General features: G+C 48.6%; 1 protein-coding gene across 10 annotated transcripts in view; it reads right to left on the minus strand.

Moving 5' to 3' along the window:
- The window catches only part of LOC136109597 (dynein axonemal heavy chain 9-like), a 191971-nt gene that overhangs the window by 115728 nt on the left and 58704 nt on the right, over positions 1-17539 (minus strand). For 8 of the 10 annotated variants that reach the window (XM_071816766.1, XM_071816753.1, XM_071816758.1 and 5 more), the window contains 4 exons: positions 13045-13210; positions 9871-9973; positions 8388-8627; positions 477-638 (listed from right to left, as the gene is read on the minus strand). In XM_071816766.1, the coding sequence (XP_071672867.1) occupies positions 477-638; positions 8388-8627; positions 9871-9973; positions 13045-13210 (671 nt within the window). Of the gene's footprint in view, positions 1-476; positions 639-8387; positions 8628-9870; positions 9974-13044; positions 13211-17539 lie in introns of those variants that run through there. The other 2 variants (XM_071816760.1, XM_071816761.1) reach the window with 2 other exon arrangements.

Consider the following 17539-nt stretch of genomic DNA (forward strand, 5'->3'; position numbering starts at 1 on the left):
AGCCAGAGGAAAAAGCGCTGTCTGCGTTACTGTGATATTTGCAGGACTCCAATGGCAACACTGCCGGGTGATGACAGGACTGAAGCAAAGCAGGTCTAGAGCTTCCATTTGGAAGATATTTTGGGAAAAAAGGGGATTTGTGCCTGCATCTCACTTTACTCCCACCAAGACTGGGGATCTGACTCTTTTGCTTTTGCCACGAGACTCAAGACATTTAAATAAAATAATTTAATTAATTCACAGAGCCGAAATCTCCTCTCCCCAGTGCCCTTAGGGAGAGCATCGTTCACCCAAATACCAACATTGGCAGCCCAGGAAGCGATTGACAGAGATTTTGCTCCTGGTGTCCCACCAAGAGCATCACACTCCATGCAAGTGAGAGATTGGCAGACCTTGGGTCAAACTTCTCTTGCCCAAGGAACCTTTTTCCTGTAAGCACGTACGTTATTATCAGAGTTATGAACCTCAACACTTACGTCATATAATTTCTTCACCGTCTCCAGCTGGATTTTATCAAAGGTACCATAATCCTTTTCTTCAACCATCTTATCCCGGTAGACTCGGTTTGACTCGTGCAGGTAGAGTTTCACCAGGTCTTGGGGGTGCTGCAGACATTCCGGGGTAGAGAACAGAAGGCCCTGTGGGGTGCAGAGAGCAGCAGTAAACCCCACCTTGACCTGAAGGGCCTGATGTCTCCCCCAGCATCCAGGCTGAATGGGGCTGAATCACTCAAAATGCAGAGTTACTGTAACAACCTGCAAATAAACTTCTGAAGAAGCCCCTGGAGAACGTGCCCTTCGTTACCTCCAATTTCCCAAAGCAATTGTATATATTACACCAATTTTAATAGCCAAAGTGCATCCCCAGCGCAGCCTGATCTCCAAGAGTGTGTAGGGTCAGACACCAGCCCGACGGGCGGGTTTCTGCATCCCAACACCACAGCACGGCTGCTTTGTCAAGAAGAAGATAGTTTGGACATCTTAGCGGTGATGATTTTTTTCTAAAATCAATTAATTTTAATTAGGTGCATTCTGGCTGCAGGAAATATTAGTTTCTGTCTGCTTATCACAGCATGTTTACCATGAACTCTATTAAAATGCATAAAAGAATTATATTTCAAAGAGGTGTCACCTATTACTAAGCCTATTAACAGCACCCAGGGTTTTCAATGGCATGTATTAAACAGACAGTTTTTATTCCTAACATCTAATTATTTACACACAAAACATAAAATGTATTAAAAGCAATGTAAAGCAGGCCATCTCAGCTCGATGGATCATGGCTCAAATCATTTGGGTTTCACATTTGTCATTACAGCTGTCAAGCTGTTATTTTATTTATTTCAGAGAAAAGATAGTGAGAAGAGCTGATGACTCAAAGAGAATAAGGTGAAACCCATCAGGTCCTAAAAAAAAGTCACTCTAAAGACACTCCAAGCCACAAAAGTTGTGTTCTTGATGCAAGCAAATGTAAGGCTCAGAGGGAAGAAAATCCACGTTTCACAAATCTGTGAGCAGTTTATTAACTTAACACCTGAACATCTCCCCTTCCTTCACTTTACAGACCCGACTCTCCCGACTCCTCTCAGCAGAGCTACCAGGCTCTGCCACGGCAACCAGCTGCGTCCCCAGAGAGTGATGGGGACGCTCTAGATATGGAAGAAATTGCTGCCCCTGAGGGTGGTGAGAGCCTGGCCCAGGTTGGCCAGAGAGGTGGTGGATGAACCATCCCTGGAGACCAGGCAAGAAAAATAAATAACTTTTTCTTTGCAGTCTAAATAACATTTAAAATAATACTAACTAGTGCAGCATAGCGACCCCTTTCTAGCTGTCCTGCACTGCTGGATGAAGCACCTGCTCTCCTTTCTCCTGACGTTCTTCTTGGGGAGCCTGGAGCTGCCTCAGCACTTTGAGGACAGCGGTGACATGAAAACAATGACAAACACAACAACAGCGTGTGGGCCACAAACTCAAGAGTCCTATTTAAAGCGCCAATTTTTAAATCTGCTCTGATATCAGGGAGGGTTGACGAGAGGCTCCAGTCACCCCCTTGGCACTGCATAGAATCACAGAATCATTTCAGCTGGAAGAGACCCTCACGAGCATCGAGTCCAACCATACCCTAATTCTAGCATGAAACCATGTCCCTAAGCACCTTGTTTAAACACCTTTCAAACCCCTCCAGGGATGATGACTCCACCACTGCCCTGGGCAGCCTGTTCCATAGCACCGTGGTTGCCATGTGCGATAGAGCAGCTGCTGGCACCTGGATCTCTGTTAGGAAGAAAAATAGCAGAGATGGGAAGAGAGAAGGAGGGGGAAGCTGTGAAACCAGACTGGCTCAGGTAACCACACGCCAGCCAAACCCAAGGTAAAGCTGTGTCAAACAACCGTGCCAGACCAAGGCACAAAACAAACTCTTGCTGACCCTGCGCCCATCTCGCCGCCGTCATTCCCAACTCAGCCACAACGTCAGCACGTAACACACAAGGTGCATTTCGGTGCTTCAAGCCTGAAGTTTGCAGGGCTCTTTAGTGAGCTCAACCAAGGGTGAACATGAAAATCCCTCCCCATGCAAAGGAGCGAGGAGTTCACTGGCAGCGGAGCCGACGTGGAGCAGCAGGACACGCCGGATCCCCCGCTGCTGTCTGGCTGTCAGGAGGAGAGAGCCTGCTCTTCCCCAGCTGCCACAGATCTTAATGTGACATGCTGCTTCAAAATCTTGTTAGAAATAGGAATAAAAAGCAAAATACAACCCTGCTGGGTCTATGATTACTATTTTACAGAGATGACAGATATAATTTAGAGCATAATACCATGGTAACCCTTTCAGATGGAAAGAAAGACAGCAGCAGGGCTTTCTCTGGTGGGAGCCAGCGGGGAATGTATTTTTAAAAAGCATAATCCACAACTCTGTCACTGCAGAGACCTGTCTGCTTTAATCAAGGGTAAATTGCTTGGAGCGTACCAATCAATTTAACTCTGCAGTGCATGGTGGGACCCAGAGGCACGAAAAGGTGCTGTAGAAATGCAAGACAAAGTAGTGTCGGACTTGAACCACAGACGGGACCCACTACAGAGCGAAAGTAACAGATAATACCTTCTGATGAGCCCAAAGGATTACAAAGGACTGAAGGGTGACCTTGCCCCTGCAGCAGTAACATCAGTAACAGTAAATTATATACTCACAACAACCAGGAGCCAGGCTGCCGTTCCTGCAGACCTTGCCTAACCCTGCTCCAGCCCCTTCTTGCCTGTCATCCCTGACTGTGGTTTCCAGCCCCTCCTCATATTTCCAGTGAAACGTGACAGCAAATTAAAGTTAGATTATTACAAATTATTACGGTACTTGCTGAGCCTTCTGTAGTCATTTAAAACCAGCCACGAGCCCAGGGGGCTGAAGATGGTCATAGATTTTGAGGTTCCTTGTTATTCTTTTTAAAAATCAGGAAGCAGCATCCTTCAGCCCAGACCCTGGTGTGTTCCCAGGTCAGCAGTGACCCGAATGTGTTTGTGTACTCAGCAGAGGAACCATGCCCAGTGCTGGCTTCCCCTCTTCATCCCCCTTCTTCACCCACAGCCCTTCTGCCAGTCGCCACCTCCCTGGAGACTCATGTTCCCCTTTGGGAGCCAAACCCCCCCACAACACACACATTACCCTGGTGTCACATAGGACAGACCAGCTTATCTCTACTTGAGGGCCTGAACCAAAGTTTCACCCTTGGCCAGCTGACGCCAGACAAGCAGCAGCACTGAGTACAATGCTGAGGCATTTAATGCTGTCCAGCTGAAGGTGAAGTCCAGAGACAAAATCAAATTAGAACAGTGGATGAAAATCATTGTTCTGCAAGGATACATGGAATTTCTCACAGCCTTCCCAAGTCAACACAACTAGATGGTTTGGTAGGGGTCTGGAGCATCTTTCTGATGAGGAAAGACTCAGTGAGAGTTGGGGCTGTTGAGCTGGAGAAGAGAAGCTGAGAGGGATCTGATCAATGGGATCAATATCTCAGGGTGGGTGTCAGAGGATGGACCAGACTCTGTTCAGTGGTGCCCAACGCCAGGGTGAGGGGCAACGGGCACAGACTGAAACACAGGAGGCTCCATCTGAATGTGAGGAGAAACTTGTTTGCTGGGAGGTGCCAGAGCCTGGCCCAGGCTGCCCAGAGCGGGTGTGGAGTCTCCTTCTCTGAGACATTGAAACCCGCCTGGACCCACCTGTGTGATCTGCTCTGTGACCCTGCGTGAGCAGGGCCTGGACTGGGGGATCTGCAGAGGTCCCTTCAACTCAACCAGGCTGGGATTATGTGGGATTCTGTAATGCTGAGGCATTTAGTGTTTTCCAGCTGAAGGTGATGTCCAGAGACAAAAATCAAATGAGAACAGTGGATGAAAATCATTGTTCTGTAGGGATACGTGGAATTTCCCACAGCCTTCCCAAGTCAACACAACTAGATGGTTCATCTCAGGAGAAACCTACTGTACAGCCAGGGCAGCCTAGAAAACAACATGGCTCAAGCAGTTCAGACAGGAGCCCACACAACAGAAGAAGACACCTGTGTCCTTGAACAGCCGCTGGAACCCAGGCTGGATATCCTGACATGTTTCAAAAAGCATTAGAGACCCACACTTGGGCAACAGAGTGAAACCACACCTGTGTCCCTGATGGGGAGCTGGACACCCTTCTGGCCTCCACAGCCTCGGATGAACCTGGATATCCTCACCTACCTGAATCTGAGCACCTTAAACTGGAGCCTAATCCCACCTTAGATCTGCAAAGTGCTGATGTCTGACAAGAGGACAGTCACCTTGGACTCCTTTCACCTCCAGTGAATGAGGTGCTTCAGAAACACAGTTCCTCTGAGCTCTTCTCCGTGTTTGTCCATGAGGAAGAGCTGATGCACTACAGACAGAAATGCCCATTTTTCTCTGCTGGGGGAGAGGACGCGACTCGCCAGGCAAAAGGGAATCCCACTGAAGATACTCAGACCCCCAGAGACGATCATTCCAATCAGTCAGGACAAACATGAACAGTGCTTGACAAAGTCAATCCACTGCTGCCTGCCGAGCCTCCTACCCCTGGGTGTATAGGTTGCTCTTTTCCCTTTGGTTTCACCAATACCTGACAAATCTCTCTGGTATTTTGCCATCATTTGTAGTGAACACCTGGAGTCACCTTCAGCTGAACCCTCGCTCCAAGCAACGCAGACATCAGCCTGACCAGCTGGAGCCAGCTGGCAATGGGTCTTGGGTGCAGAAGGGAAAACATGAGAGCAGTAAGGACCTGTACCTGTTGAAAGGAATTATTGCTGACTTGATTTGGGGCCGTCTTCCTTGTTCTGTGCAACACTCACATGCGTACAACGTCCAAAATCATTAGCTGCAGCAATTAAGATACAAGTTCTTGGAGTGTTGTGTAATGAGGTAATTAGCACAGGACTCCTTGTCATAAGAGCTGTCAGGCAGTTTTGACAAAGGGAATCAAGCTGGGCTTCTAAGGTTGGTAGGTGCAGTATTAATATATAATATATTATGTGTATAACAGTATGTATATAATAGTGAGATAACAACAGAGCCACTGGACAGACTGCAAATGGAGCCATTTTAAGGACCTGTGCAGAGCCAGCAGTATCACAGCACAGCGGCAGCAAGTCCAGGGGCTCACCCCTCCACAGCTGCAATTTCTACGTGCTTTGTGCCTTTAACAGTTGTCATTGGCTGCTTGTATAACTACAGAACAGTCGGTAAAACAACAATCTCCAAATGCCCTTCACACACACAGCTATTGTGCAGGCGGTGTTTGATTGCTTGTCTGGGATTAAAAGGAATTTGAAAAAGGCAACATGCACCGAGCTACATCCACCAGTTCTCCATCTGCCCACAAGCTAAGGAAACTCACATGTCCCTAACCAGGAAAAGGGGGTTGTTTATTCCTTTATCTTTTTTTTTTTTTTTCCCAGTTAGCATCATATCAAGGGTCATGGACCACGGTAGACTGGAAGGTGGGTGGAGAACTGGCTGGCCCAGCAGGCTCCGAGGTCTCACTGGAGCTCCAGTGTTCCGCAGGGGCTGGTACCGGGGCAGTGGGTGTCTCCATGCGGGAGCCAGCAGTGCTCTCCCAGCAGGGCTGCAGCTGGCACTGACCACGCAGAACGCAAAGGGAAGGACCTTGACAGGCAGACAAAAGCTGTGTGAGGTTCAATCCACTTTTGGGGCCCCCAGGACAAGAAAGACATTGACATACTGGAACGAGTTCAACGGAGGCCACCAAGGTCATAAAATGGTGGAGGACAGGACATGCAAGGAAAGGCTGAGAGAAATCGGTTTGTTCAGCTCGGGGAAAAGGTGAAGGGGAATTTTAATTCTGTTTCTATCCCTGGAGATATCCCAGGCCAGGCTGGATGGGGCTCTGAGCAACCTAAGCTGGTGAAGATGTCCCTGCTCATGGTAGGGGTGGCACTGGGGGAGCTGGGAAGGTCCCTCCAACCCAAACTGTTCTGTGATTCTTTGACTCTGTCTACAACTACCTAATAGGGAGTTATAGAGAAGACTGAGCCAATTTTTTTTGGAGGTGTATAGCAAAAGGACAAGAGGTAACAAACTGCAGCAAGGGAAATTCCAACTGAAATAAAAATATATCAGCTTCACCGTGGAGTGGGTTTAGTGGTGTGACAAGGGTCGGAGAGGTTATGGGAACTCCAGTCATGGAAACATTCAAAACTTGGCTGATCAGCCTGACCTGACTTTGAAGCTAGCACTGCACAAGAAGGGTTTGGACAAGAGAGTGTGAGCTAAATTATGAGTTTATGAAGATTGAATGAAAGTAACACATGGAAATGCATTCCCGGAGTCCAGAGCTTCTTTCACACTCAATTTCAGGAAGAAAATTGTGTTCCCGTAGGGACAAACAGGATATCAGGAGATCTCAAAAACTCAAGAATATTTAATGTGAAGGAATAATCAAGAATGAATCCAAAAGGTAAGGAAGGATTTCAAGAAAAATTGGACCACTATTTAAATAAACATTATGAAGCCCAGGAGCCAGACTCCCCCACTCCTGAAGCCACGTGATAAACAAAACAACACCTGAGCTCAGTCGCTGCTCCTGCCCCAGCATCTAGACCTGGCAGGACATTTCCTAATATCCCACAACCTGAGCACCTTTCGAGCAGGTTATAGTTAAAATTAAAGCTTCCCATGGAAATGCTGCTTTTCTCTCTCTGCCTTTCAAAGCACAGATTAACTAGAAGTCAGGAGTTAACACGACCCACATCTAACGTCAAAGGCTGCTGATGTTTAGCTGAGCATAAGTGACAGGTCTGATTCTTTCTTGGCACAAAAGAGTTATTAACTTTTTCAAGGCCCTGTTTCTGCATTTCCCACTACGTCATTACTTCAGTTCTTGTGTGATGGACCAGACCACAAGGCACCGAACTTTCAGTACGTACTTAGGAGAACAGGTGTTAAGAAGGACAGCAAAAAGTTACAAACTGGGGTTCTACAAGAGTTTATGGTGTTCCAAACCTCTCGATTTGGCTGCTGAGAACCTTCTCAAATTTTACTAATCAGCCTTAAACTCTGAAAGGCTCTTTGAGCAGTAATATCTACTGCTTCAAAGTATGAGATTTCAGGGGAAAAAAAAGTCTCTCCGTTGTTAGAAGAAAATATTTCTAAATCTGAACAACTCCCCCTTGGTACAGAACTGGCTCTGGTGGAAATTCAGTTTTAGCAATTAAGTCAAAGCTGGGTTTGATTCAATTATCACCTTTTTAAATGCCACCTTTCATGCACATACTGAGCACCTGACCATCAAGAAGCTCAGAGGACATGCCAGTACAGGCCAACAAGCTAAGCTGGATCTAACTTCAGGGCCAGTAACCTACTAACTATCCACCACCTGCTTCAGTACAATAAAATAATTTGCCTGTGTGGTGGAACAGTGCCATTAATCCCCACATTTACACGTGTGGAACTGAGGCTCCCAAAGATGAGCGCAGCTCCATCGCACTCACCATCAGTCATTTAAGTGCTGAAGTCGGAAGCCCAAAGCTCCCTTCAGCTGGTCCCTTCTACAGCCAGAGGGCATTTCAACCCACCCCAAACCTGCACATCCATCTGGAACTACTCATCCCTCCCCGCTGACCACAAGAGGCTGGAAAGTAACTAAGCTTCTCAAAGCCATGGGCAATGGTTCTGGAATCCATCCAAAACTAACAAGGAATTAAGGAATGGCCTAAGGTCGCCCACTTTACTCAGGGCACACATGTGCTGTGTCATTTTTAGGTAGGAGACTGCATTCTGCCCACCAGAGCTAGAGGAACACAGCTCCGCAGCCTCTTGTAGCATTGGGACAAGCTTCAAGTCCCACAGGACAGCAACTGCACTTACTTGGAAGATATTGGAGAAGTCTCTCAAGTTGAAAATGTAGTGGAACTTGATGGCTGTTGGAAGGAATGTAGCGGCTACTTTCTGGTGCAGTCCCAGGGCAAGGGCAACCAGCTGCTGAGCTGATTTTTGCACAGCCCCCGAGAAATTCCCACTTGTCAGGTGCTGCGTTAAAATGGTGCTATAGATCCTGGACAAGGCATCCTGCCCAGGGATGGACAGCGCGAAGACACAGAAGTGACGCTGAGGGAGAGAAAGGAAGGCATGGAAAGGTCAGAGAGGTAGAAAAACACCTTTCAAGCAAAATGCCCTTGGGGATTTGCTGTGATAATCTCATCTAGGCTCCCTTTCCCATGAAATGCTGGACCAGATGATCTTTTGAGGTCCCTTCCAACCTGGGTTGTTCTATGATTCTCTGATTTGCAGTCCACCTGAACAAGGTTATTTCCCTCTCCCAGTTTGCCAGCAGAGCTCAGGTGGGAAGTGACATCACTCTGCTCACTAAACCAGGGATTTTCAACTGCATCTCACCAATGCTACACTGGAAGTGCAGTCCATTGAAGAGCCAAAGGGCTCTGAAGGTCCCACCGACCTCTGACAAAGCCCAGTCACTGTCTCTATTAAGAGCAGCCCCTGGAAGGTGCCATCTCCCAGAGAACCTCTTTATTAATTTGGAACTTGCAAAGTTGCCCATGGGACACTTCATTTTAACTCCACACCTTGCTGAAGAGGAGCCAGGGTCCAAGCTGACTCTGGTCATTAGGTTTCTCCATGATGAAATGAATTTTGCTCACTGCTACCCAGTCCCTCCATCGGTTGGCAGCTCCCAAAAATCAAAGTCTAATGTTTAAGATCTCTTCCCAAATCTGCTGTTATCAGCAGCGCTTGAACTGCTTTTTGTTTGGCTTGGGGTTTTTTTGTTCGGTTAGGTTTTTGGGGGGATTTGGTTGGTTGGTTGGTTTTGGTGTTCTTTGTTTTGTTGGTTTTGTTTGGTTGCTTGGTTTGGGGTTTGTTGGGGTTTTTGTTGTTGTTGTGTTTTGGTGTGGCTTGGGTTTTTTTTTAGTTTTGTCTGTTTTCTTCGTTTGGGTTTCTCCCCCACACCTCTTTTTACTGACAGCTGCATCAGACAATTCTGGAAAGCAGGCGGCGTTAATGCACCATGCTTCAGAGCTAAATACGAGCTAAATGAAGGCAAAATCTGCCTGTATGGACCAGAAGGTTGTCCTGAAAGTAGGTGTTAAGCTGGCTGGCAACTTTTGACTTCCTCCTCTGACGGAGCTGCAGAATGTGAGGAAAAACAAACAAGGGAATAAGGGACCCAGTTTGGTGCTTCACTATTAGGAATCACAGTCACTCGACAGATTCGTGCCATTTGTACTGATAAAACAACAGCAGGATCTGCCAGTGGTTGTCCTCTAACCTCACGTTTAAATGATCCACCCCAAAATAAACCCAGCGATGCACCTGCCGTTGTGCAGGGCTTTACCTGCAGCCGAGGGTTGATGGTGAAGCTCCCCGCCGTCGGGTTCATGCACGACACATACTGCACGTTCGTGATCTCCTTCAGCGACAGCTTGGTCCGGTCGTACCTTCGGGCAAAACACAAGCAGCAGCACAGTGATCACGGCCTCTGCCTCTCTCAGTACATGTCCCTGGGCTGCCAGAGGCCGCTTGTCTTCAGGGGGTCAAATTCTGCGTCTTGCCAAGATGAGGCCCAGGCCCAGGTTGCCGGCCTATCTGTACATGGCCTGGCACACGCGAGTCCTGCTCCTGGTGGAAATCCTTCAGCTTCAACAACCTGTAGCTAATATTTCCATCAGTAATAAGCACTGAGCAAAGCCCCTGGGCCATACTCTTCACTTGCATGGAAATGGCAGAAAACAGCAGGAGTGTCTCTGGTTTGATCCCAACCCGGGACAGGGTGTGAGAGACTACAAGGGTGACTCTCAACACTGTGGCAAACCCAGCCCTGCAACACCCAGTCATGGGAGACGGGCCATCGTGAGCAGGTGAATGGTGATTTACATGTCAAGGCCGAGGTGACAGCCACAGACAAAGGCTGGGTGACACAGGCAGTGCTGTGTTGAAGGACACGCAGCCTGTGCGCTGACAGGCCCGACACGGTGTCAAGGCCCAGGCTGAGAGACCCTTCGGGCCTCCCCCATCTTCCACAATCACCCCCAGTGACGCCTGCACAAAAGCCCAGGTGATCCCGAGGGCTATAAACCCTATAAAACCTGTGCCAGCACGGGCAGGGTGCCACCCTGGGGACCCTTCCACCCACCGGGCTGACCACGGGAACCGAACCACACACCACAGGGTGCTGAACCCTGACTACAGACCCAAGCATTCCTGCATAGGAACTGGACCTGAGACTACAAACCCCTCAAACACACCATAGAGCCCTAAGGGTGGTGAGACCTTTCCTTTTCCTTTCCCTTTCCTTTTCCTTCCCTTCCCATTTCCTTCCCCCTTCTTTTCTTCCTCTCTCTTTCCTTCCTATATTCCTATTTCTTTGCCTTCCTTTTTGTGAGTAATACAGTAACATAAGGTTTAGAGCCCCACTTGTGCCACAAAACTCTTTCATGTGAATCTTTTCGCTGCTAAACTGTTTATCGATTGAGCTTAAGTAACATAAATCCTTCTGCCACTGAGTCATTTGCCAATTGGACCAAGCTACAAAAAATAAAGGTCTTTTGTTTGTGGACCTTCAGGATTGTATGTACTTTTTTCCAACCCAGGGGACTGACAAATCTCAGTCACACTTCCCCCAACCATAGCGCCGGGTGGTACGTGACAAGGGTCAGCAGGCTGCTGCTGCCAGGGAAGGACAGGGAGTCCTGGGCTCCCTGGTTTAAGAAGGACAAGGAATTACTGCAGAGAGTCCAGCGGTGGCTACAAAGATGCTAAGGGATCTGGAGCACCTTTCTTGTGACAAGAAACTGAGAGAGCTGGGGCTGTTGAGCTGGAGAAGAGAAGTTGAGAGGGATCTGATCAATGGGATCAATATCTCAAGGTGGGTGTCAGAGGATGGACCAGACTCTGTTCAGTGGTGCCCCGCGCCAGGGTGAGGGGCAACGGGCACAGACTGAAACACAGGAGGCTCCATCTGAACATGAGGAGAAACTTGTTTGCTGGGAGGTGCCAGAGCCTGGCCCAGGCTGCCCAGAGCGGGTGTGGAGGAATTGAAAACCATTCCAGTGGTTAAAATTCAGACAGTCAAGAAAACACACCTTCAATGAAAATAAAGAAATAATGGGAAGGGTTATTAGAATGGAGTCGTGAGACAGGTAAACTGAGCCTTGGCAGCTAGGAAGTGTCAGGTAGTCTGTAAACCCTGCCGTACCTAACCAACGGGGAACTGGGGAGGGAATTTGCAGTTGGGATTAGGGGTGGATATAAGCAGTGGCTTTTTGCCCTGTTTTGTGTGCCTACCTTTAGGTGGAACACCCGACCTTGCAAAATCATTAATAAAATATGCTTTGCTGAGAGATCCTACCTGAGCCTATTATATTGGTGAGATGATAACTTCCTGCATGCAATACAGTGCCCAGTGGGCACTGTTGAGCACATGGGCAGAAAGCCTCGATGTGTCTGGGAGGGGACCCACGGCATGCTGCATCCCCCCACACCTCGCTGCATCCCCTGTACGTTGCTGCATCCCCCCACACCTCGCTGCATCCCCTGTACGTTGCTGCATCCCACCGCACCTTGCTGCATCCCCCTATGCCTCACTCCATCCCCCACACCTCGTTGCATCCCTCTGCGCCTCACTGCATCCCCCTACTCCTCGCTGCAGCCCCTTGTGCCTCCAACGCTCCCTCGCAGCTCCCTCACCCTCTATCTGCCTGACTTCCCTGACACCCACAGCCCAAGATTTCTGCCTCCGCTCCACCTTCTCTGTTCCTCGGAAGCTTTTGGCAGAGCTCAGGCATGCACACAGCTGAGGAAAGTGGAAATTGCAATGCGTCCCTGCCCTGTATTCCCTGTGGAGAGAGATGCAAATATTCATGTCCCACACAGAGCTGCTGGCTAAAGTGTAAAACACACCAATCTCCTTCCAAAACAGTCACTGCTTTTCCTTCAAATTACCTCTGCCTAGATAATGGTTGTTTGCTGCTGCCTGACAGAAGACAATGTTAGGTGCTCACAGGAGGGGGGTTCACCCCAGTTGAGGCCAAATCCACAGCCTCCTCTGCTCTCAGCGTCGCGGGGCAGCAAGGCCGAGCATCGCGCTCCCCTCGCAGGCTTTGCACTGGGACCACAGTCACAAGCCACAGCAAGAGCAGAGCAAAGCTCCTCTCAACCCAGCTGTGAGCAAGTAATCAAGCGGTATTAAAGAAGCAATGGACAACGTCCTCGGATACACAGTGTGAACTGTGGGGTTGTCCTGTGCAGGGACAGGAGTTGGACTTGATGATCCTTGTGGGTCTCTTCCAGCTCAGGACGTTTTGTGATTCTAAGTGAATTTATTTGCTGGGGACAGGGGAAGCCCTGAGGGTGCTCAACTCTCAGTTCACCCGGAGCCTCCCAACCAGCTCTAGCCCAGCAGTATGCAATGGGAAGAGGGACCCACGCTTTGAGATTCTCTCAAACCCACTCCCCAGCACTGGAGCTGAACGAAAAGGTCTCTGACAACCAAGCCCAAGCAGGCTCCTACCAGTGGCCGTAGTCCAGGTGCTGCCGGATCAGCGTATGGGGCTGCACTGTCCCGTAAGCGTCCACCTCGGGCATGTTGAGATCATCAATGAAGTACACGAGCTTCTTGGTACCTGGAGGGCCATAATTCCTACCAGCCTTTTTCTCCAGAGGCTTCTCAAGCATACCTGTAGGGAGGCAGAGGTGCAAAGCTCATCTACTGGGAGAGCAACTGCTGCAAAATAAAAATGATTTCTCAGCCCAGCTCAATGCTGTGCTGTGTGTAGCTACAGCGGCCCCTCAAGGAGCTGAGATGTCCCCCAGCTGCAGCTGTATGAGGAGCAGCTGAGGGGCCTGGGGGTTCAGCTGGAGAACAGGAGCTGAGGGGAGACCTTCTGATCTCTGAACTGCCTGAAAGGAGCTTGGAGCCAGGGGAGGTCAGGCTCTGCTCCCAAGGAACAAGCACCAGGAGAAGAGGAAATGGTCTCAAGTTGTGCCAGAGGAGGTTGAGGTTGGATCTGGGGAACAATTTCTTCCCCAAAGGGCTGTGGGGCATTGGAACAGGCTGCCCAGGGCAGTGCTGGAGTCACCATCCCTGAAGGGTTGGACAGACGTGGAGATGAGGTTCTCAGGGACTAGAGTGCTAGAGCTGGGTTACGGTTGGACTCGATGATCCTGAAGGTCTCTTCCAACCAAACTGATTCTATGATTCTACAGTGCAGCTGGGAGCCCTGCAGGGACCCTTGGTCAGCACTTTGGTTTGACTTAAATCAGAAAGCTCTCAACTCTTCCTTCCAAACAAAAATACAACAAACTTCGTCTGCTACAAAACATGTCTACCTCAGAGCAAACAAGAGCTTTTCATGCAAGATAAAGCCTTTTGAATCTCTTCTGCATAATTTTTTAAACGAAATCTTGCTTGCAGAGGTGGCTGTGCCAGAGCAGTGAGCATCCCCTGCTGCCTGCCCCGGCGACACGGCAACTGCAGCGTGGCCAGGGCAGCAGGCACTGGGCGCTGCGATGGAGAAAGGGAGATGGATGCTGTGGGCACAGAAGCCCACGAGCAAAGCTGCTGGTTTTGTGAATATATGCATCTTTTACCCTGTTAGACAAAAATACGCGATCTCAGGGCCAAATTCCTGGACATCTTCAGAACAACCAACATGACACTTTTATTTAAATGCATCAAATAATCATAAGTTCCCTGATCTTCTCACCAGCGTTACCCAACCCTCCAGATAATGTGACAAGACTTAATTCCAACACGAGCTGTCAAATTACCACCTAGTTTCAAGTAGGGTCACGCACGCGCAAAGGAAAGCACGGAGAGAACAGTTTCGCATTTCAAAGCCTTGGAAGACTTCAATTTGTTTTAGCAGAAGGCTGGGGTCATATGTTGCTCTAGCTCATAAAACGTGGGGAATATTTATAATCCTGGGCTGATATTTAATAAAAATCACCCCACGTCGCTGCACATCATGTTCTATAGGTTATTGATTCCTCTGATTGCAGCCCAGGCAACCTTTACTGTCTCAGTAAGTGGAAAAGCAAACAGAAGCAACGCTCCTCTGCCCAGACCCCGGGTGGGTTTTCTGCCCTGTGCTTACTCGAAGAATTTGTTTCATTAGCAGTTTTGGGTTGGCAACAGACCTATAAGGTGCTATAAAGCAGCACACGGTAAGTAGCAATTCTTTGTAATTAGGGAAGACTGGCAAATGTAAACGGGACTGGGAGTTTTTTTTAAGCCATTTATTATCACGTGCAAAAGTTGTTAAGGAAGATTTATATTCCGTTGGTTTGTTTCAGATCACAGACCTTTCAAAACGCTGGGTTTTTCCTGCTTGGGTGCACTGCAGACAGCTTGCCTTGCTCACCACTCAAAATGCAGCTGATTTCTTGTCACAGACAGTTGCTGCACAAAGGAATGGATTGTGCTACGAAAAATGATGAATCTTTTCTCAGCGGAGCCTCTCTCCCCGTTCAATAAAACCACAATATTTGAAATTTCTGGTAGCAAGTTAAATTAAGTGTTTCAAATAAGCATTTAATTTAAATTTAATTAGTCCCTAATTAACATATAAAATCAGCCCTTTTTGAGGTTAAACAAGTATGCAAGAGATTCATCACACTGAAATGCAATTACTGGGGATCAAGTGACATGTTCGTGGAAGTGGTATTTCAATTCAAAGCCGTATCTCACAATAATAATAAGGGGCGGTGTGTCTGTGTGAGATCCTGACACATACTCAAACTAGCACCTCAAAGAAACAGTCTGGACACCTCGTACCTTCTGGTTGGTGAGCAAGGGAGAGGGAAAAAAAGAACCCAAACAAAAAAACCCACAAGATTTATTGCAATTTCTCTGAATGACAGAAGTCAGGGCTACATCTGATGGAGGGGCAGAGGCCCAAGAGGGCACGAAGCAGAGCGAGGCCCAGGGCAAACGCCACAGAATGTGGTATTTAGTCACAATAAACTACAGAAAATCCCCAAACTGGCCCCAGGTTCAGGCAGAGAGAGTGTTGGGCTCCCTGTGCACATGGCGCTTCTGGAAGCCACAGGATGCAGGGATGGGTTGAACAACAACTCTGCTTCCCCTAAGGGCTGCATCTTATAAATCTCTGCAGCAACAGGCACCTTGTCTAAGGAACTACTGGAACTCAAGTTAGGATCTTTTTTAAGTAAGAAAAAATCCAAAATTACTTTGTGCCCATGTTTTACAAATTTAAAGATGTGCCTGCTGGGGAAAAGAATAAAGCAGCCAAGTGACAAACTACACAAAAAGGGACAAATTAACTCTAAAAAATGAGCAGCAGGGATCCAGGCCAAGCAGTATAAATCATGCTTCTCAATGCAAATCTCACCACCACATCTTCATCCACACACAAGACAACTTGCTCCTCTGTGCAGGGGAAGAAAATCACTGACTCAGCCCACAGCTCATGACCAGGGACACGGTGCCAGGTCTGCCTGTACAAATAACACCTGCACACACTCGCCCATCCAGCTGGAGACAAACGGCTGCACATTCACAGAATCACAGGATCCCAGGCTGGTTGGGCTGAAGGGACCTCTGCAGATCCCCCAGTCCAAGCCCTGCTCACGCAGGGTCACAGAGCAGATCACACAGGTGGGTCCAGGCGGGTTTCAATGTCTCCGAGAAGGAGACTCCACACCCGCTCTGGGCAGCCTGGGCCAGGTTCTGGCACCTCCCAGCAAACAAGTTTCTGCTCATGTTCAGATGGAGCCTCCTGTGTTTCAGTCTGTGCCCGCTGCCCCTCACCCTGGCGTTGGGCACCACTGAACAGTCTGGTCCATCCTCTGACACCCACCCTGAGATATTGATCCATTGATCAGATCCCTCTCAGCTTCTCTTCTCCAGCTCAACAGCCCCAGAGCTCTCAGTCTCTCCCCATAAGAAAGAATTTCTAGGTCCCTCAGCATCTTTGTCCCCCACCCAGGCAGCTGGACAGAGAGACAGAGAGACAGACAGCTCAGCCCATTTAGCAGCTCAAGGGCATTTTGCAGAGACCCCAACACAGGGAAAAAAGCAAAGGGGCACCTGGGAGGGAGGAGGGAGACTGCAGCCATCACACACTAGCAAGACCCAAAACCCTTCAGACCTGCCCCAGAAAGCTGCCGTGACTCCACGACACAGCCCCAGGTGACACAGCGTGGGCTGAGCCTGTGCTGTCACCTCTGCGAGTGGATCAGTCCCACAGGGCAACTTTAAACTCTGACACCTTCCTTAAAACATCTGCAGTGTCGGGAGCCCAGCAGAGCACAGACAGGGGCTGTGATGCTCATGGCCGTGAGTGTGTTCGCCCCAGGGCCACCTGGCCAGGAAAAACCCACATGGTGAAGGTTAAAACCTTGGTCTCACTGATGCTGGTCCTGTAGAGGGAGTAAAGGGATTTCAGGACACTTGGGTCAGACCAAACTCCATAAAGGAAGTTATTTTGGTTTACAGTGACCCACAGCTGTTGTTCAACTCAAAACAAGCAAGGTTGTTTCATTCCTGATTAATAAATACATGTAGAAAATTATCCTCTCTCTTTAGGTCAACTGAAAGTGAAAATACCATTCCAAAATGAGTCACTTTTCAACAATTCCCTCTTTCTCTTCATCTGTGAAAAGACTACACAGCAGAACTGACCTTATCCTGGTCTCAAACTTCATCTTTCACTGATGTGCCAAAATCCTCATCAAAGATATTCTCATTAGCACTGTCCTCACTGATAACTGGGATGCAATTCCCATCATTGCACTCTGAGGACAGCTTAGATCCCAGCCAAGCAACCCATTCTATTCAGCACGGGCTTAAATTCAAGCGTATTAAAGACACACCTCAAGTCAAGTACGAGCTGTGTGCTGTAGAGAACAGCAGCAGATTTAAGTGTGTGCTTTGCACAGCCCTGAACCAGAGTCGTGGTGTTCAGAATTCAATCCCTCATGTTGGGAAATGCCATTTTCCATAAAACCAGGAGTCTGCGGACCTGTGAGTTTCACAGTGGGAT

This window comes from Patagioenas fasciata, chromosome 18, assembly GCF_037038585.1.
Source record: "Patagioenas fasciata isolate bPatFas1 chromosome 18, bPatFas1.hap1, whole genome shotgun sequence".
NCBI classification, from domain to species: Eukaryota; Metazoa; Chordata; class Aves; order Columbiformes; family Columbidae; genus Patagioenas; species Patagioenas fasciata.